Source organism: Anas platyrhynchos, chromosome Z, assembly GCF_047663525.1.
Source record: "Anas platyrhynchos isolate ZD024472 breed Pekin duck chromosome Z, IASCAAS_PekinDuck_T2T, whole genome shotgun sequence".
Taxonomy (NCBI): domain Eukaryota; kingdom Metazoa; phylum Chordata; class Aves; order Anseriformes; family Anatidae; genus Anas; species Anas platyrhynchos.
In genome coordinates, this window is record NC_092621.1 from 14,648,890 (window position 1) to 14,671,200 (window position 22,311).

A 22,311-nucleotide genomic window follows, 5' to 3' on the forward strand; every position below is an offset into this window, starting at 1 on the left:
GTTTATGAGAGTCTGCCATTCAGTGCCAACTCCTCACTTTAAAAAGCCACCCATTTGGAACACTTTGTGCTTAGCTACTCTCAAAACATACTTGGGTCTGGAAGTTTCCAAAACACCACAGAACGACTGCCATTAGCAAGAGGAAGCCTCCTTTGAAAATGTCCCTGAGAGCATTGACACAGAGCCATGAAAATTTTTCACACAACAAAAAAAAAATCAAAACCCCCACACAGTTAAACCTCAGGCCTGCTTCATTGTGTTCCTTTAACATGTGAGCACTTGAGCTTATTTACCTTTACGCATGTAGGAAGTGAAGTTAAATCTGTGCACAAATATTTGCAGCAGAAGCCAATATTGCACTGATTAAGTTGGAGAACAGTATTACTCACGCTCCTATTGGAGCTACAGATAAAGATCTGCCTGGATTCTTTGCAATTAAATCACTTAACCATGGTCTGTTGCTTACTAGTGACCAACAAACAGAACACACTAGTGCTGCCTTAGATAGGAAGCAGTACCTGGCAGAGCAGGAAGGTGGGACCGCCACCTGCAACCATGCAACCTACAAAAATACTGAACCACACCTTCACAGCTAGAACAAAACAGCAGAACGAGTTATTGGTACTGGATGCAATGACAGAAGGAAATATCTCCAGTGTATTTATATAAGTCCAGTATTTATATAAGGCCTATGCATTACTGATGGAAAATGCGTGTGTTCTGGAAGACTTTTAAGCAGGAAGAGACCATTGTAAGCAGCTCACCCTCACTTAGCAAACACAAATAAGCCTGAAGTCTTCCTCTTGCCCTCAGTACTGAACTCAAGAAATCACGATCAACCTACAGATTAAAAAGTCTCATAAGCAATACTGGAATTGTCTATGCGAACTCAATGGCAGTGCATGAAGACAAAATAGGAGCCCATCTATCACTTAGCTGCAAGCAAGGATGTTCAGAAGCAGCCTGGCTAAAAGAACCAGGCAAGTGTGCCTGTGTTTAGGGTGACAGACCACCAGTGCCTCTCTCCTCATGCCTGAGAGTCCTGATCAGCTTTGTAACCCTGCTTCATACACAGTAGCTTCCTTCCACTCCTTCCCTACAATTATCCACATACCCTGTGATATCGTCTGTCTTCACATACGTAGCCACTTCCATGCCCTCTGTGTGTTCACAGGAAATGCATTAATTCCCAGTTCAAAAACAAACCCAAATTTTTGTATCTCCCTGACTCCATCCTGTTGCTCCTATCACCAGCAGTCCCACACCCTCACTTCCAGCAGCCTGCCTCTGCCCACACACCCCCAACCACAACTTCACAGAACCCCTTCCATCCATCCACGAGTTCTGCTAGACCTCCCACACCTGTACCACTCCCCAAACCCTGATCCCAAACTCAGTTTAAGCCCCTGTCCTGTGGCATGGTGTGGAGAATCTACACACCACAGGTAGAGGAAAAGTCAGTATTTGTAGGAGACGAGTTTCTATGAAAATTAATTTCAATCTCTGATAATAATATGTTAGCATTACAATTGGCCTTTTCTTCTGCAGTTTTTGAGCCACTTTCCCCCAAGCCTGTAGCGCTGCTTATACATGTACATCTCTGCTGCCTACAACACGTTACCTAACCCAAATCCATGCTACAGGTGCAATGCCAAAGCACTAACAGTAATCCAACATAATCCACTATCTCCAAATGGTACCACCCATCATCCTAACCAAGAAGTTTCCTACAAAGCTTTTTACTCTGTATTCTGCTGCAAAACAACAGCACATCTGTGTTACTTATGGCAGATTTACTTACTTTTCAAGCTACTAAGCACCAACAGACTGTTCCACTGCTAGGTCCCGTTCTAAACCTGTCAGCTTGATGAGATCTGGAATCCAAGTCTAAATCCCCTTCTTTCTGAACCCAAATACTAGATTAATTCCCTGCCTCCAATCTTTCCCCTTGATCATTTACCCTCTACAATTTGTAGAGTTCGTAGAGTTACTGCTCTTAGAAAGCCATCCCTCAAAACCAGGACAGCACATCTGTCAGGATCCAGCAGTAATCCGTGCTCATAAGCTTATTTTGCTTCTAAACTTGTCCTCTGTGGAAATACCACAGGGCAAGGACTCCAATCCACTTGAGAACATGATTATTAACATGACACCAACCTACAATAAAATGCTTTATCTGCAATCTGACAATAAGCCAAGACCACATGCTTCTGCTTTCCTGAACCCCAGTCCTAACGTACCTTACTACAATTTCACAGCTGTTGTAAGACCTAGAAATAAGCTAAGAGAGCACCAACCTTCAACACAAGCTTTTACCTTCTTCCCCTTGGTTTTAGGGTCTGGGGAGCACTGACCTCACATAGACATTTAAGTTTTCAATGCTACCTTTTTCCCATCTTGATTCCAAACATCAACAGTTACTCAAAGAAATCTTAGAAACTAGAAGACTAGAGGAAAAAAAATTGTTTTGCCTTCCATAACTATTTTTAAAATCCGGTCTCATATTATTAAATCCGAATCACAGTTATCTGATCCATACTCTATCTTCCAGTATTGTCAGAAAGCATTTGTTCTCTCTCACTATAATCTATGTTTAATTCTTCAAAGATGTTTATCTCAGTCTGTACAGGTTGTATTCATCTACTCTATTTCAGCATTTGAAGTTAACTGCCAGTCAACTTAGGCTTCCTTTGTAGTCAATGGAAATAATTAAGCACCTTGGGAGGCTGATTCATCTAATTCAAAGATATTTATCTAGCACGAGGCATATGAATGGCCCTCTAAGGCTGTGTATTTCTTTCCACTGGATATAAAAAGATTCAAACAGAAAAAAAAAATGTTTAGCTGTGTTTAATAAATTAAGCAAGAATGAATCCCAGCTAAACTACTGTTGCCATTGAGATTTCCTCTTTAACTACATCATAACACTTCAGCATTTTCATATTCAATTCACATGGAAGACTAAGTCAGAGGAGCTAGTGCAGCCACATCGCTGCTACTGATGATGATGAACAATAAATAAATAAACCCCTGCTGGCAAAGTGGCAGTGTACTTCACAAACACTCCATTTTTAATAACAAAGGCTTTATCCTTTGGATCCCACTCATTTGGATACTCCTGAGATTCAAAACAGCTGACAGCTACCCTTTATTAACAATTTTTCTTGAGACAGTTGTGTTTTGTTTTCCGCTACAACTAATTAACACGTTCTGCAGAGACAGAAGAAGCCGGCTAATTAAATGAATAACATCCTAAAGTGGCCAGTGTTAAACCTTATTCTTGCTACAACCAAAAGAATAAACAGGCATCACTAAACAGCAGAGAAGTCAGTATTTTATTCAAACAGATCCAGAAAATCCCATACATGCAAAACATGTCATGCTGTACAAAAAAACAAACAAACAAACAAAACCCAGATGTTGCAATCACCAATTGTCAAACTTTATTCCAATTTGAGAATAGGTCACAGGAACTTTTCTGCTCCCTGTTTCAAGATGTCACAGTCATGACAATATCTAGAAGTCATAACCTAATATCATCAGAAAGGAAGTCACATTTACTGCTGGAGATGGCAACAACAACCCTTCAAGGCCAGCACAACTGTTGAGCCTGATGGTATAGATGCACATCCCTCTAACTTTGCTCAACAGTGCTGAAGTCAATAGCAATTTTGCAAAGCATTTCAGTGGAATCAGATACAGTGATAAAACTGACCTCTGAAAGGAGGGAGGCAGTCCTTCCCATGTGAGTAAATACACAACACTGACACAAGCACAAAAGGCAAAGAAAGAAAAGATGTGTTTGATTATAGCAGAGCTCCTTCAAAACAGGAAACAGAAAACACCTTACAGCTTCTTGTGCATTTCCTTTCTAGACAGAGAATGTCTCTTCTTTGAAGAAATCTGTCAAAATCCTTCTCACGCTAACTATTCCTATGTCTGAACAGGTTCTATTATTTGTTAGGAAAAAACAAGATGAAGAAATTCTTCAACAAATGTGACTTTAAACTTCAATGAAACCACATCTAATCAAATGCCTATTCAACAAGCACTTATGAATCTATTTCAGAACTGAATGAACAAATAAAAATACATGTTGGTGATGTTATTACATTTTTTATAAAATTAAAAGTAATTGTTTTGGATAATTAGATGTTAAAAAGTGAAGATTATATGTGTCCGTGCTTGCACACTGATCTAAAATTCAATGTTTGCAAAAGTCAATGAACGCTTAGTCATGTAAGACGAACATGGCAATTAAGTCTTTGAAAAGGACAATTAATTTCTGCAACAACTGTAAATGCCCTCTTAAGAATTAACAATATTCAACTGTACTATGCTCTGAGAGAAGTGATTTTTCTACAATACACTTTCTATTTCAAAAAACACTATGCTTCTTGAGGAAAAAAGATGTTATTGCCTTTAAAAATGTGTTATTTTGAAAACAGAAATCAAGTATTAAAAATGCAAAGATTTCAAAAGGTTCACCAGGCTACAAACCTCTTATCTGAAATGTGTTTTTTTCATGCAAAATATTATAAAAATTAAGTGGAAATGATATGTTCCCCATCCTGAATTTTCTAAGAGTTCCTCGGTAGACTGTTTTTTTTCCAGTCCAGTTAGGAACCTATCATCTCTGTTATGTCTCCCCTGAGAATGAAAAGAGAGTAGTCTTAACACAGAGCACATAAGAGAAAGAAATTTTGTTTCTTTTAGCTGTCCATGTGAGGAACCAACACCCATCTTCCCCTAAAGAGAGATGAAGACCAGGCAAACAAGTCTCTTAAGTCTCTCACAGTATGAATACCCATAACCACCACAGCATCTAAAATCCAGAAAGAATACAAAAAGGGAGACTTAGACAATGCTGTCCTGAACAACTGGTTCACTGAAAACACACTTTAAATTCACAAGAATTATGAAAAGCAAATTGATTCCTTTATCAGATTAGCCTTACGAGGAAAAAAAAGGCTAAATGTAATACACTAGCCTTCGGACGTAACAATGTCCAACTCCCACTATTTTACTTTCAGTGGTGTTTGTAGTATAGCACTTAAGATAAGGAAAGGCCAGCTTCAGTCTCTGCAGAATGTTCTTTCTTCTGGTGAAATGTTTAATAACAACTAAGCATTCAGGTGCTTGTTTGGTATAGCATGGCCTTTCATCTAATCAGAAAGTATTTATATATATAAAGTATTTAACCATTCACCTGTGAAGGCAACATGAAAGTTTCTACTGATTGCACTGACTACAGAACAGATCCCAGGGCTATCACACACCAACACTCACAAAATGAAAATCTCTCTCTGCTTCACAGAAAACTTCATCATAGAAAAATTAATCTTGATGAAAATAAAGACTCCTGATAACAGAACAACTCACACTAGCTCTAGGATAAATAATGCCAATGATTAAGGATTGAAATATGTTTTGCTTAAAATCTCTTTTTCCTTTTGCATTTTACATAAGAGCTCATTAATTTCTCACAAAACATAGACATTAACCTGTAAATCCATGAAATACAGTAAGATGAATGCAGTTGCTAGAATGTAGTTAAGCATTTTAACATTGCATTTGTTCATGAGATTTTCAAAATCAAGTCTTGGCTTTTTTCCCAAAAAATATGGATTGAAGTACAACTCAGGTTATTGTTTTTTCACTTTACAAAAGAAAAATAATTTCAATCCTTTTATTTTGCAGCCTCCCCAGCTGCTTAAAAAACAAAAGACACCCAATGCAATAAATAACACTAGTCCTTGAAACAGTACTGACAAGACATAGGGTGGCCCTATCGGGCTCTGATAAAAAGGGTTTCATCAGGAGTTGTAGTGCAATTCTCCTTCTCAGTAACAGTTTCTACTGTGCCTGAAGCAGACACAATCACTACAGTTTTAGCTGCTGAAAGAGCTTTCTCCTTCTCTGCAATGGCAGCACATACTGCCACAATTTCATCACTTTCAAAGTCATAGTCTGGGATTGATGCTTGTGCCATCTCTCTTCCTTTGGCCAGTGCTTGCACTGCCTCAGTCTTTGTTGCCTTCTGCTGTTCATGTAGTTTTCTTGCCCACGAAAGGTCCTCCTTCCATACTTCGGGGTTCATTGGAAAGATGTGTAAGGATACCTGAAAACTCCGAATTGCCTACAAACAGAAGAGAGAAAAAAACACAGATTGGCGACTTTAATGCCTACACATTTCATCACAGAAACTGACAGGGGAAAAAAAAAAGAAAAAAAAAAAAGAGCATATTGTTCAAGCAAAGACAAAAATAATTTCACTCCAATCTGTCTTTAGTGGAACATCCTCCCTGAGCTCAAAGTTCAGTAATAGCATTACCCCCAGATAACTCTGCATGCAACTGTCTGAAAGCACCAAGAATGCAGGAACAGATCAGGTACCTGGCAACAAAGGCACAACAAATAAGAGTTCACATGTCAAAAATAATACTGTAATTAAAAGGGTAAATGCCAAATCATTTTTGTTTTGATGGCTTTCTATCCCACTTTTCTCCTGGCATCAGATACATGGGAAGGCAAGTGTAAAGAGATGTGGTTTAAACAAATACAGAAAAGGAATGACTGGGATTTGAAGCATCACTAACATCGCTCCTTTTAAATTAGCACGTAGTCATTTCACATGCAGACCTACTACTACAGTAATCCTACCCTCATGATAAGGAGTCTCTGTACCAGGTCAACTAAGCAAATTGGTTGCAAACACACTTGCTGAATCAGGCAAAAGTACACAAATGAACTTCCAATTTGGAGAGCTGCTCTAAGAAAGAAATCCTCTAATCTTATAAACCATGTAATATTAATAAAATTAATTAAGCATAGTTGACATTTTTTCTCTTTTCTTTAAGCTCAATTGCGAGAAGTTTGGCAAACACAAATACCCAACAGAGACATTGCTAAATATAAAAAATCTGTCTAATCCAGTAGAAGTGATAATCAGCAATAAGAAGAAATTGCTACAACATTGGAAAAATGCCAGAACAAAAATTAAAACTGTATTGGATTTATAATTATATTAACAATGGAAAGGTCAAGACTAACTTTATCTACTATGATTTACAGGTATGTACACACAGGAACATAACTAGTTCACATTTACTATTTTATGGTCAGTTATGATAGTAGCCACCTGAATGATGAAAGTCTTGCATGACGATGCACAGAAGCCTTCCCACAGGGTAGCAGATCAGTGATAATACTGCCGAATAGTATTTGGGATAAGTTCCAGCAACTCGCATATAAAGACTTTAAAGACATGAACTATCATCAAATGATGTATTCTTTCATAATTTATAAATACTCAAAGGATGCAAATAAATTTGAAAAATCACTGCTTTTCATCTCCATTAACAGAAACTGCCAATTCATCCTTCTTCTGGCACAAAGTAATATACAACTCTGTATGACGTAAACTCAGAAGCAACAGACGAGAGATACAAAGCAGATTTTAAGTAATGTTGATTATGCTATCAGCATTATTGCTGTTATAATAGGCAGCCTTTCAGTTCCAGGAAAAAGGAATACTTTACAATTGGTCCACAGCCAGATCTGAAGTGTAGGAGCACGCTGGACTTTAAACAGGAGGAGTACAGTTTATTCTTGCAGAACAGTGTCACTTTGTTCAACTTTGCTTCCTTTAATTTCCAGGGATAGATGAGCTACAAGTAAACACTAAATGCTCTTTTCTTTTTTCTTTTTTTTTTTTTTAATTTCTGTTAAACACAAAATATAAACAAACACCATCTGCCTTTAAACCTTCCATGAAAGAAGCCCTTTAATTAAAACCTTTCTATATAGTTATGTTCATGCACATTAAGCAACATTAAACACAGTAATCAAATACAGATCAATGTACAGCTACATTTAATAGGCTGAGAAGCTGCCTTAATAATTGTATGATACAACACAAAACAATCCTTTTAGTAAATCTATTAGAAAAAAAATTTTGCATATGACATTGCTATAAGTAATATAGATTTGAAGTGGTGCAAAAGATCAGAGAGATTACTTTTAAAGCTACAACACAATACTGAAAAATGCCAAATTGTTATTTACGTAAAATCTCATGTTGCCATTGTAATTGCTTCTACAGTCATTAATTTCTATTAAGACAAAAGAACTGAAAATAACAGGAAGACAAAAATCCATAAGTATACCCCAAACTGCCACAGGTGGCAGTTAATCTATCCATCCATCTAGAATATGCCAGATAAAATGTACAAAAGTGATTTATATTCCTATTTCTCATCTTGTTTATAACTCTAATCATGACAAACAGCTGCTGAAAGCAAACTGAGATGTATCTTACTTTAATCTTGTACTGAAGTCGTTCACCCATTCACTTGGGTCAATTCAGGAAGTGCTACTTTCAGATCTCCTGCTGATGGAGATGTAAATCTCTTACTCCAATTATGGCCTTATGGGAAAATGTGATGGTGCTACATAAACTTGATTTTTTTGGTTTCAATTTAATGGGCAGCTGTGGTCTCAGAGACCTTGCATCTAAGGATGTCGTGATTTTAACTCAGTAGAGGTTCATGCATTTGTTTTGGTTCTTTGAAGAAGAGTGCTATAAAATCTACTGCATGACGTTCTAGCTTGCTGAGTTAAGAATCTGAAGAATTCGTATTTTTTAAATATTTGCCATTTTGTCATACTATTGGGTTTTCTACTGCAAACAATCATCCTGTTATTCATCTCATGAGCAGAATCTCTCTTGCTGGTATGCAGAGTCTTTAAATGTAAAATGCAGTTTTTATCTGACTACAGTTATTAGTAACATGCTTTTATATCACACGGACCTAGTAATTGCTGCTACACAGTGACCTTTCCCCTTTAAAAAAAAGTAAGAAAGCATAATCTCAAAAGATTATGCAGTTCACACGTGTCCCCAGGGCTTAGAGTAGGTTTTTATGTTACATCTGACAGAAGTCTAGCTGACCTATTTTAAAAGTTGTCCAACAATGGAGGTGAATATACATCTATAAGTAATCTTTTTCCATTTTTGATGATCCTTACAGAAGGATTTTTTTCCAACATATTTTATTGCAATTTAAGCCTGTTATTTCTTGTACTATTCACAGTTAACATAACTCATTTTTGCAGAAACCTTTAGTATATTTGAAGACACGGTCCAAATTCCTCTTTATATTTCTCGTCTTTTAACCCAAAGGAGTCAAATTCTTCCAGATAATTTCACTCTAGTTTAATTATTTTTTATGACATAATCTGTATAGCAAATGCTTTTATTTTAATTTAAAATAGGCTAAAATTTCCTATACAAGATTTCTGTTCTGATTATTTCTTCTTTCCAATAGACATTTTTTCACTGAAAATTTCTTTCCAACAAAAATAATTCTTCTGTATTCAAGAATGAGATGAACACCTTATGTTTTGCCATTCTTAAATTTATAAATCCATTTTATTCGGAAGGTACAGTGGTTTCATGTGGAGAAATGACATGAAATACAGTAGGAAATTTTCCAGATGTGGAAGATTTTTGCATTAAACACACTGGAATTTGGCCACGCTGTACACCTGTAAAAATCGTTCTCATTTGCCAGACGTCTGAGACAACAGCACTTTAGTTCTCCCACGCTGAACTTCTCCACTGCAGAGTATTCATACGGAGTGGATTAGGATGCATCATCCCCAGGGGTGACTCAGCATACATCCACCCTGGGCCACAGCATCTGAGGGCTGACACAAAAGGCCACAGGACGTGAGCCTGACATGCGTGACCCTGGAGCCACAAGAATACAGCAAGTACACAACGGCCTCTGGCAATTAGTAGAAAAATTTTCCTCAGTTTCTTCGGCCCTGAGCCCATGTCTCTATACAGACTTGAGTTACAGAAAGTTTGTCAGTCACAGCATCCACTTCAAGCTTCTCTTCAGTGTGCATGTTCACTCCGCATCTGACAGTGGCTCAGGTATGTCTGTCCTCTTCTACTTTCTTTGGCTGTCACCAATCACCTCCTTATTTTCCATGTGCCTTTGCACAGTTTCCATAAGGATCTGCTCCACAATCTTGCTGGGCACAGAGGAAAGACTGACTGGCCTTTAGTTCCCTAGGTTTTCCTTTTTTTCTTTAAAAGTGGGGGTTATGTTTCCCCTCTTCCAGCTAGCGGGAACTTTACTGGACTGCCACGACTTCTCCAGTATGGCAGACAGTGGCTTAGCATCTATATTTACCAGTTAGTTCAGGACCGTGGATGCATCTCATCAGGTCCCATGGACACCTGAACACCTTTAGGTTCCTTCACTGGTCTCAGACATGATCTCCTACAGTGGTCAGCTCTTCATTCTCACGGTCCCTGCCTTTGCTTTCTGGAGCTTGGGCTAAAAGGCTGGAGCTCTTGCTTGTGAAGGCTGAGGCAAAAAAATCATTGAGTACCTCAGCATTCTCCATACCCTGGGGAAACTCATTTCTTCCCAGCCTCCTTTCTTCACAATCCTTATCACCTCTCTGCCTCTCTGCCTTATTATCCCTCAGTGAGTATCCTCAGAAGACACTGCAGCAAGCTCTGTACAAGTAATTGTTTTAGGCTGGCTCTGCCTTAGAGATCTGTACAGTATGCTCTACTGCATACATAAGCATAATCCAGGTTGATCAAGGGAATAAAATACTATCTCATCAATAGAACTCAGAATATTTGACTTCTCTATTAGCAAATTATATGGATAAAATTGCTACGTGAACATGTTCTAAAGAATGCCTATAAATATGCTGGAATAAATCTGCTGAAAGAACACTTAAGCTTATGGAAATTTCCTTGCTCTTCTGCTTTACTTCCTGAAAATAAAAATAATCTCTGAGTAGATGACATTTTCATGCATTAAAATTACACATATATTTGATGGTATACTAAGATATATTTATGACTTCCAACAGTGTTAAAAAAATAAAAATAATTTAAATAAAAATATAAATAAAAAATAATTTAAAAATAATAATAATAATTAAAAAAAACAAATAAATAAAATAAATAAAAATAAATAAATACACCATAGGAGCTGGGGACTACGGAACAGGCATAGGACCTGTTGGGAACCTTCCATTACTAAGCGGTATCTATTCCTGACTAGGACCGCTCAAAGCTGCTGAAAAGAATTTAACTCCTTTTATTTGACTAAGCATTTTATTTTCTCTCAAATTTTAGTTTAATACCTCCCAGATACTATGTGCTAGAATGTGTATGTGCCTGGCATGTAGTTTAGGATGGAGTCAGCAGGACCAAAACAAGCCCTGTGATTTTTTATTTTAAATCAATGTCTTTTATCAAACCTTGATAAGGAAGGCAGAACAAGGCCAACTCCTGTTCTTATCCCCGTCATCAGAGTGGTTTCAAAGAGTGTTTATCAATACAGTGATAGGCACTTTATAAATATATATATATATAAATAAATAACAGAGCTTTTGTTTCACACTTCAAATGGAGTAACAAGAAATTCTAAGCCAAAATTATAAACCAAATAACTATTTTTAAAATTTAATTGGATCTTTTTATTTTCATTTATGCACATAAGAATAGCAAGTGCTGACCATATTAGTATAATAGAGTTAAATATTCCATCAATGTGCATAAATAGTTGACTACAAAAATCATCCACTCATTATGTTGGGCTTGGAAGGAAGATCATCAGAGCAGTGCAATTAAATATTTTAATCCCATGTAAGTCTATAAAAATAAGATCTGAGTTGTTTATTCCCTCAGTGTGGCAGGAACACAATCTGAAGTACAGGCTTTTTTTGCGTTTCAGTGGAAGACCAACCATCAGTTTATGAAGGCTACACATAAATGCCATGATGTTCTGTTAATGTTCCTTTTGATTCCCAAACAGATTCCAATAAAAATATAATAATTCCTCTTTGCATAACTGCGATCACTACACATAAAGACCTCAACACTATTTATTTCAGGAAAAATTAAAGGAAAAGTCTGATTTGAAGATTCATATTGTCAAGAGCTGATTTCTTTTACAGAATGCAGTTTCACTCTTACACAACCACCTACTTAGTAGTAACACAGCAAACTGCATTCTTCTAAACATCAAGCAGCAAGCATCCACAGTTGGTTCATATTTACACATCTTCGCAATCCTGAATATCCTAGCTTTGAAAACGAGGGCTCAGCTCACAATGGGGTAAACTTATGTCACAGAATGGTTGCAGCTGGCAGTGACCTTGGGAGTCACCGGGTCCAACACCCTGCTCAAGCAGGGACACCCAGAACTGGTTGCTGCAGACCATGTCCAGATAGCTTCTGAATATCTCCAAGGTGGGAGGCTCAGCTGCTTTTAACTGGTCATTCCTTAATGCTGCCTTTGTTGTTTTTTGTCATTTGTTTGGTGGATTTTTGTTCTTCCCTCTCTTTTTTTTTTTTTTTTTTTCAAATGAAAGCATGGGTCTCACTTTCTCTAATGGGAAGAATTGTTCTAATGAAGATATGAAGAAATTGCTACTGTTTAGACTGTCATCACCCATACAGTAAAACTCCCTTTTAGAAGCAAACATTTACAATTAGAGAAATATTGCAAGCTTGATTATACATTTCTGCAGTTTCTATATTCATGTTGCAGTTTACTCATAAGTGTGCTTTTACAAACTGGTTTCTAGAATTTAAGAAATTACTACATCTTACTTGAGTTGCAGAAATTAAGTTCTGCTTGTTTGCATTTGTCACTATTGATTTACCGTACTTACTAAATTCAGAAAAAAGAACAAAATATTTCTTGTAAAAGTTAATGAAAATGGGGCTAATTTATCTCATTCTGTTTCTTTTCACCAGTTTGACAAAAAAAAAATCCTTCTTTTCATTTGAAAGAAATGAATATCTTGTGTGGCACGTTATTAGAGATTAGATTTGTTTGGAAGCCTTATTTTAGACAGGGGAAACAAGATCAAAATACAATAAATTGTTTTTCCTAAGAAAAGTGCATCATTTGTTGTGAAGTAATTAAAATGTTTACGACAGAACATTTGGCAGGATGTGGGTAGCAAAGAAACACATTGAGGGTTAGGAGGTGGGGGAAGAGAACTCAAATGATGAAAACAGAAAAGCTGCTCTGGAGAAGGGCAATAATTCCCAAATCTCAAACATTACTAGAACTGATGACGTTTATGTTTTATTAGGTTTTCTTTGTAAAAAATAAAATGCGGTGAAAGATGAGAAAATCATGAAAAGCTAATGGGAAGAATATAATTACAACAGATCACTAGTTCAAGAAGCCTCCACAGGTTCATTAGCTGAAAAATCATTTAACCTGTTAAGACTTCTCCAGTCTTTTAAAACTCCTTAAGGAATCTTTTAGGATTCCTTAAAAATTCATTCATTTGAAAATAGTGAGCATTATACCTCCCAAAGCACTTTTCTGTATGAGAACATCTTCATCAGAAGACAACTCAATATGTCTTAAACACACAGAAAAGCAAAGAAATAACATCCCATGTCACAGCACTGGAGGAGCCAATGGAAGGGAGCTTACCCTCCCCTGGGATCCCTCCTTGGAAAACAAAGAGACAAAAGCATTCAGAGGGCAAAACCTACCTGGTGGTAATGCCACCTGTCTCTCTCAGGCAGTAAGGTCAACATAACATAACTACAGGTGCACCTACAGAAGTGTTTTGTTTCAGATCCATAATGTGCTTTGATGCAAATCTCTGACTGTTCCCACTTAAAAGGATTTGGCTTGCATTGTGAAGTAGTCTCAGACAACATAAACTAGATTCCTTTGTGATTAAACTCGATGATGTACTCCAAGAGAGCACCTGAAGCTCCAAACAGAGCTAGTCTGAATTACAACAAAATGAACACTGTGTGGGTAAGTCCCCAGCACAATTAACTTGACATACCCACTCCTGTTGGCATGATGTGCCTATTTAATGCAGATGAAGCTTATAGGACCTGGTGAGCAGACCTGGTGGTATAACTAATAAGGGTAAATCAGTACCTATAATTTTCATTACTGCTATTGTAGCATTTTTTATAGAATAAGAAGCATCAGTTACCTTGCAGGAAATAACTTGGAATTTCCTGAGACTAATGTATTTAAAATCTCAGACATAATTTACAGTGACAATTTCAGTCACTTAAGGGAAAAAAAAAGGATTTATAATGTATTTAAATGTATTTAAAATCTCAGACATAATTTACAGAGACAATTTGAAGCACTTAAGGAAAAAAGAAGGATTTATAGGTCATTGATCCAGACATGACAGACCATCTGCCCTTACCTTCTGCAACACAAAAGCAACAAAATGTCACCAGTTATTTGAGGTGATGCAGATATGTATGGATTTATACTAAATATTTCATTTTATCATAGTGTGACAATATAAAGGAGCACACTACACACACATCTGCAAAGCTCTGCTTTTGCCTTATGTTATTCTCACATTTTGGGACTGCTTTATTTTATTTTATTTTATTTAGTACCACTATAATAAATAAAAAAATGTTTACGCATGATTTGTTAGCCTCACTCAAAAAAATAAAAACATTTCTTTTATTCCTGAAAATTTTTCAGCCCTAACATTGCACCTTTCCAGAAATACTCTAATGACAAAATTATTTATTTCTACCAAACCGACATAAAGCTACTTTGTATTAGAACTAAAATCGAGCCAGTATCTTTTTTTCTTTTTTCTTTTTTTTAATCTAAGAGTTCATGATGAGTTATTTTTCAAATGGACTTTTCTGAATGTATCTGAATTTAGAAGTTCACTCGCTATGCTTCCACACTTTAACACGCAGAAAATTATTCCATTATAACCTGTAAACAGTGGGTGATTTGATGTGGGGGATGAGTCATCTGGTCACAATGTGGCCAAGACAGTACGATGGGACAGTACAGCTGCAGCTAGAGAAAAGACGCACTTGAGCTACTGCAGCACACCCCAGCCTTTTTACTCTCTTTTTAGCAAGAGAATCAACTTCACCCATCAATTGGGAGTCAAGAAGCCACAGGGAAGCGTGTAGGTGCATACATGATTTGCTGCACCTTGAAGCTGGAAAGTAGGAGATAGGAAAAACAAAAACGATGCTGGATGTCTATTAACAGCCATGTATAAAACTGAGGCTGGATTATCACCTGGGACTTCACAGGACCTTCAGCTTTAAAGCACTGTAGCGGTACAGAACCCAGAATGTAGTATGTGCAGTTATGTCAACATATTGTTACATAAAGCCATCACTCAAACACAACATGTTACACAAAAGGCTTTCAGCTTGACAAGTCTTGCACAAGCGCAGTGACATAACCACAAAAAAAGCACTTGTGAAAAACAACCAAGTAGAGGACGTACTGACAATTAATAGCAATAACCTTCTTCCTTGCCTATTTTCAGGTTATTTAAAGATACTGAGCTACCTTGGATATTTCTGTACTTTCGCTCTCTCATGCACAAATCAGAGGATGCAGTTTATAATTTTAGCATATCAATGTTGTTGATTTTCCTACCAGTGCTATCTCTCCTAATCCAAGCTGGGCACGTCCCAAAGTCTGCCAGGCATCCCAGGAATGTGGGTTTCTCTGAACAGCCATTTCTGCTGCATGCACTGCTGGAAACATTTCATGTAATGACATCAGGACCTATGGCAGAAAAATAAGAGGAACAAGAATAAACAAACTGAAAATGGAATTAAATTTTCCAGGATTACACAAGCAACCAGCCTTGTTTCAGTAATAAGGACAGGTTTGTCTCACCTAGGTTTTTATAGTTTACAAGACAGTTGCCTAATCTAAGAGTCACCCAGTGTCGCTCCATAGCTCACAGAGAGAAACAGGAGTGCTACAGGATGATTTATCTGAACAATTTATGCAACTCTCCTAGAAGTAAATGAATTGCTTCTGAAGACATCCATGTCTTTCCCTCCCTCCTACAAATCCCACATTCTGTAAAAGAATAATAGAACTGTGATATTACACTGGAGCAGAAACACACTGAGAATTAATCACAGTACATAAGCAAGTACTGTTGCAAAATGCCCGTGTGTTTTTTTTAATAGAGAACCAAAATCTACCCAACACAGTTACAGTGCATGTGATACAACTACAGCAATAACCCTTGTAATTCAGCATGGAAACAACTGTAAAAATGATTATTTTATGTGGAGAGAAGGCTTTGCTATTGCAGAATGCTTTATTTGGATAGGAAGTAATCTACATAAAAACTGTTAAATGGTGGTTTTCTGAATCTGGAAATCTCATTTACTCAAAAAACACTACAGGTTAGTGTGAGCCTGTTACCAAAGCATTCTGTCCCTTGCACTTTATCTCCATAACTAAGCCTATAAATCATAGCTAACAGCACATATCATGTCTCAAAGCTTGCTTTATTTTTCCAAGACCTCCATGAGACTGGCATGTTACCTGAAGACCTGCATCACTCTGAGATCATGATTTCAGACACCCGCATGCTATGGTGATAGATAACAGTGTAAGAAACAAATGAGAACTGCATTCCAACAGTATGATGAAAATACGAACCACACGAGTACAACTCATGTGTGGGCAACCACTTTCTTCCCAACCGGTCAACCCAGAAGTATGACAAATAATATCAGAGCACATTCTCACTGCTGCTGAAGAGTAAAATGCAGTTATTTAATCTTTCAGCCCCATGATATATTAAACAGACAAATATGAGTGTAGCATAAAGGAAGATTCAAATGCAATTATCTTGATTTAATTAATCAATTAACTTTAATTCACAAAGTACTCGTGCAGTATGAGGGTAACTGGAGTAGAAGACTAAGAGAGCTTTACTTCAGAAAGTAATCCTGCACACAAGAAACACGATAAACAAAGCTTCCAATAAAGCCTTTGGATCCATACCTCTGATATTTTAGTAAGATTATATTTTTCTGGAGACTAATTGCATGGTTTTGCTTTAATTTGATTTAACAGACTGTACACTGGAATTTAAAGTACCTAAAAATCTTTAAACACACTCCATAGCTGTATGTCATGTCACTGGCATTTCTCCCTTTTTTCTCTTAATAGTTCCCAACAACTGTACTTTCTCAGCAAAGTTTGCAATGAATATTATTTATTTTTCTAAAACTTTCAGTTCAACTGATTTTTTGTGTGCAGCTTCTCCTGTCTGCAGCAGATCCATGAATTGAGTCAAACTGTTACCTGAGGAGAGGTGTACATCCTACCAAGATTAAACAATTTTGTACCCCTCAACTAGCTTTTACATTCATCTCTTAATGTATTTATTCTCATAATCGAAAACAAATCTAAGTATAACATTACTTGAACGATTTTATGCATCTCAGACTATTCAGTACTTTTTACAAGTACTTTCTACTGCAACTACTCCGAAACATCATTATAAATATAAATATAAATAAATTCTCATCTCTGTGCCTGGCAAGATCATGGAACAAATCCTCCTGAAGGCAATGTTAAGGCACATGCAAGAAAAGGAGGTGCTCTGGGACAGCCAGCATGGCTTCACCACGGGCAAATTGTGCCTGACTCATCTGGTGGCCTTCTGCGATGGAGTGACTGCATCAGTTGACAAGGGAAGACCAACCAATGTCATCTACCTGGACTTCTGTAAGGCCTTTGACATGGTCCCACATGACATCCTAATCTCGACATTGGAAAGATATGGATTTGAAGGGTGGACCAATAGATAAGGAATTGGCTTGATGGTTGTACCCAGAGTGTTGTGGTCAGTGGTTCTATATCCAGGTGGGGGCTGGTGATGAGCCTTGTCCCTCAGGGTCTGTCTTGGGGCTGGTGCTTTTCAGTATCTTTATCAATGACACAGACAGTGGGATCAAGTGCACCCAAACCAAGGTTTGCAGATGACACCAAGCTGAGTGGTGCAGAGATACAACAGAAGGAAGGGATGCCATCCAGAGGGTCCTGGACAAGCTGGAGAAGTGGGCCCACATGAACTGAATGAGGTTCAACAAGTCCAAGTGCAAGGTGCTGCCCCTGGGTCAGGACAGTCCCAGACATGAGCACAGACTGGGAGAAGAACCCAGTGAGAGCAGCCCTGCAGAGAAGGACTTGGGGGCTCTGGTGGACAAAAAGCTCGACACGAGCCAGCAGTGTGTGCCTGCAGCCCAGAAGGCCAACTGCGTCCTGGGCTGCACCAACAGAGGGGTGGGCAGCAGGTGGAGGGAGGGGATTGTGCCCCTCTGCTCTGCCCTGGTGAGGCCCCACATGAGTGCTGCATCCTGGCCTGGGGCCCCCAGCTCAAGAAGGATGTGGGGCTGTTAGAGCAGGTCCAGAGGAAGGCCACAAAGATGCTTGGAGGGCTGGAGCACTTTCAGAAAGGCGGAGAGATCTGGGGCTGTTCAGAAGAAGAGAAGGTTTTTGGGAGACCTCATTTTTTTTCAGTACTTAAATGGCACTTACAAAAACGACTCTTTGGTCAGATAATGACAGGACAAGGGGGAACAGTTTTAAACTAAAAGGCGGGAGATTTAGATTAGAGGTTAGGAGGAAATTCTTCAGAGGGTAGTGAGGCACTGGAACAGGTTGCCCAGAGAACTTGTGGCTGCCCCATCCCTGGAGGTGTTGAAATCCGGGTTGGAAGACGCTCTGGGCAACCTGATCTAGTGGGTGGCATCTCTGCCTATGGCAGGGGTGGTGGAACTGGGTGATCTTTAAGGTCCTTTCCAACTCGAGCCATTCTATGAGTCTATGAAGGTTCTTTTTCTCTCTCTTAAGTCCTTTCACATTGTTTTGATTCTATTCTCTTCATTGTTGGTTTCCTTGATCCCTACATATTGCACTATAATGAACCACTGTTGATTTGTTTATTAAAAAAAAAAATAAGACACAATGAATGAGTGTCTTGTTCAAAGTCCTGAGCTCAGTTCCAACTGTACACAAATTGATTTTATCCTCATTTTAAGAATTTATGTTTTTTGGTTCATTTATCTGGTTTTGAATACGTTATTTTTACTTGATCAAACATGGCATGAACATAACGGTCTAGTTTTCTATTTCTCAGAAAGATGTCTCCAGGTCTTCTTTCATCTCAACGCAGATGCTTGAAATACTTGAGCTGATCTATTACTTTTTCCTTCAGATATGTGACCAAAACAGGAATCTGTCAACCAGTAGCAGTCCCTACACCTGTATTTATTAGAATACTTGCAGCCACTTTGCTGTATTGCATCTTCTCATTGTTACAGTCATTTGTTATAATTGTAAGTTTGTTTAGACTTGGATATTTAACTGTATTGCCACAATTATTCTGAAGAAAACTGGGTGAAGTAACTTACCCCCAAATGCAGTCTCTGAAATAACCATGCTCTTTGATTTGGTTTAATTCCTTTCAGAAGGAACTCCTCCATGTGCAGAATGTATCTTTTCGGCAGCTCTATGGTACTTAGTACAACAAAGCTCTTGACCTTTTCTTAATCTTTTTCAGACTACAGTACAATTGACTCTAAACCACAAGCTATAATCAGCATGAATCCAGACACACATACAATTACATTACTTCATCAGCTGCTTTGTGTGATCTCTTTTGGTTCAATTTATATTGACAACTATGTCCATGTATTTTTGGACAGAGATTAATAGTAGTTACTCTCTGCTATTCTCTGCTAGTCACTTCTAGCAAATGCTCAGATTATGAGTGTAAACAGGAACAAGCAAGCATTATTTTATTGGTCATACACGACTAGAAATAATTAGACTAGTCACCCAGCATTTCTTTAAAATGAACTTACCTTAAAAAAAAAACAAAAAAAAAAAACACTAATTCAGTTGCATTAGGGTATTTTTCAATAACCAGATAAATAGCATGATGCTTCAGAGAAACTACATTATCTCTCAGAAAAATGCACTAATATAACCTTGTCATTTGAAAGGACAAAAATATCAAGCTTTTACTTGTCATAATTATTCTTGGAAAAACCTCCACAAAGAGACAATCTTATCAGCAAAACAGATCTTTTTTTTCAAGCAAGCTATGAGGGAAAAGGGCTGTTTTGCCAGAATCACCTCCCTGTAAAGTAAGAATCAAGATATGTGCCTATTTATGAATGTCCCTTTTAGGAGCTGACAAAAGATTCTGTTCCTTTTCTGTTACTAATTTCTTGCATGAAACTTCTTTTGCAAATTTCATTAACAAGATGGCACTCAAGCTTCACAGTTAAGTAATCTCATTGCAAATTTTATTTTCCAGTTACAGTGAATGCAATTCATTAGAAAACATTGTTAAAGCTAATCAATTAGAGAAGAAAACAAAATCTTACAAAACAGAAAAAGCTCTCTCTTTCCTATGGACATACTTCCATCTAGCCATTTTTAATATATTTCTTATAAAGCTGTTCAGTAGGTGGCTTCTCTGAGGTTATTTTATTCCAACACAGACATACAATTATCACATGCATTGAAACAAAGAACATCTATGTCACTATGGTGACTTTGTTTAATAGGTCTAGCTTAAAAAAAAAAAAAAAAAAAAAAGTGAGAGTGGAGAACTTTGTGAAGGAAAAAAAATCAAATATTGCAACAGTCACCAGACCAAGTGAAAAAATCCAGGCAGTAGCATGACCTGTCCTGTGCTACCCACAATATTTTGGAAGTGTTATGAATCCAAATGAGTCCTCACTTTAGATGAGATCAATGGCTCGAAGCTGAATCACTATATATAGACACATTCCAAGTCCAGTGAAAACGACCCAATTCCTTCTTCCACCCAGAAACCAATTTTGAACTAGTCATGAATAAAATTCTTCCTACCTATAATCAGTTTACATTTACCCATGCCACGAAGCAATATCTGTTGTACCATACAACAAAACCTTTTGTTATGGACCTTTCTGTAATTTTCAAAGTTTTCTTGGTAAACTCTTTTTACTACATCCCAGTTTAAAAAAATAAATAAAATGAAACTCCCTACCATTTATACTTGCTTACATTGTGATCAAAGAAGAGAATTACAAACTCAGTCAGGTTAGTAGGAACCTCTGGAGGTCATATAGTCCAACCTCCTCGAACAAAGACTGTTAACTTCAATCTGGTTGTTCAAGATCAAATAAACTAAATAATTCCAGTTTCTTTCCGAAATCTTCAGAAAGAATAATCATTTTCACTGAAAAGTGTTTTTTTTTCTTCCTCACATAAAATCGGAATTTATCTTGCTGTCATTGGTAAGCATTGCCTTTTACTTTTTTGGTGGACACTTCTGCAAAGAATCTCTCTCCTCTGCTACACACAGCACCTCCACCCTCCCACTAGGTAATAGAGATCTTAGGAATCATAGAACCACAGAATATCCTGAGTTGGAAGGGACCCACAAGGATCATGGAGTCCAACTCCTGGGTCCCCTAATCAGACCATGTGTCTGAGAGCATTGTCCAAACACCTGAACTCCAGCAGCTCAGTGGTATGACCACTGCCCTGGGGAGCCTGTCCCAGTGCCCGACCACCCTCTGGGTGCAGAGCCTTTCCCTAACCCCCAGCCTGACCCTCCCCTGTCCCAGCTCCATGCCGTTCCCTCGGGTCCTGTCGCTGTCCCCAGAGAGCAGAGCTCAGCGCCTGCCCCTCCGCTCCCCTCCTGAGGGAGCTGCAGGCCGCCATGAGGCCTCCCCTCAGCCTGCTCTGCTCGGGGCTGAGCAAACCAAGGGGCCTCAGCTGCTCCTCATATGTCTTCCCCTCTAGACCCTTCGCCATCTTCATAGACCTCCTCTGGACACTGACGGTTTCATATCCTTCATAGATAGGTATCTGTGAAGTTTATATCTTTGCAGATGAAATAAACTAACCTATCTAGAACACTAAAATATTTATTTGCTTAGTAGCTTGCACAGTGGAAGTAACACCAGTACATTACATAATTACAGTGCATACATCTGTAATATTGACAAAGAATACATGAAGAATTCAGCAGTTCATATTCTGAAGTTCATCCGGTTCCACAGAGGCCAAATACAGTTCAAGGACAGCACAAGAACTTCAGAGTTGGCAGATGCTCTGCCCCAACCCTCACAGTGAATCGCCTCTTCAACTTACACAGGTACAGCATTTTGCACTGTAAGCATGACATGCTGTTTTGCTTAGAAGTAATATTTGTTTTAATTAGTAAATTTCTAGACTTTTTTTCCTATTCACAGAAATGTACAATGCTATTTTTAAATCAATTTATCTCAGCAGTTAGTAGCAAAGTTTCTATCTGTCATGAGAAAATAGGAGTATAAGGCTGCCTTTTGGAAGAGTACATTAAATTCAGTTCAGACTGGTTTGTACCTACACAGTTTAGTGACTATAATAGCCACGTTAGCCAAAGGCCTGTTCCAGCAGAGGGATTCTAGTG

The 22,311-nt window shown here is 37.9% G+C and overlaps 1 protein-coding gene across 1 annotated transcript in view; it reads right to left on the reverse strand.

Moving 5' to 3' along the window:
- Positions 1-3,312: 3,312 nt before the first annotated feature.
- The window catches only part of TTC33 (tetratricopeptide repeat domain 33), a 51,301-nt gene continuing 32,302 nt past the window's right edge, over positions 3,313-22,311 (reverse strand). Inside the window, exons 3-4 of the mRNA XM_027447032.3 lie at positions 15,474-15,605; positions 3,313-6,139 (exon numbers count right to left, since the gene is read on the reverse strand). Of these exons, the coding sequence (XP_027302833.1) occupies positions 5,789-6,139; positions 15,474-15,605 (483 nt within the window). The 3' untranslated portion in view covers positions 3,313-5,788. The remainder of the gene's footprint in view (positions 6,140-15,473; positions 15,606-22,311) is intronic.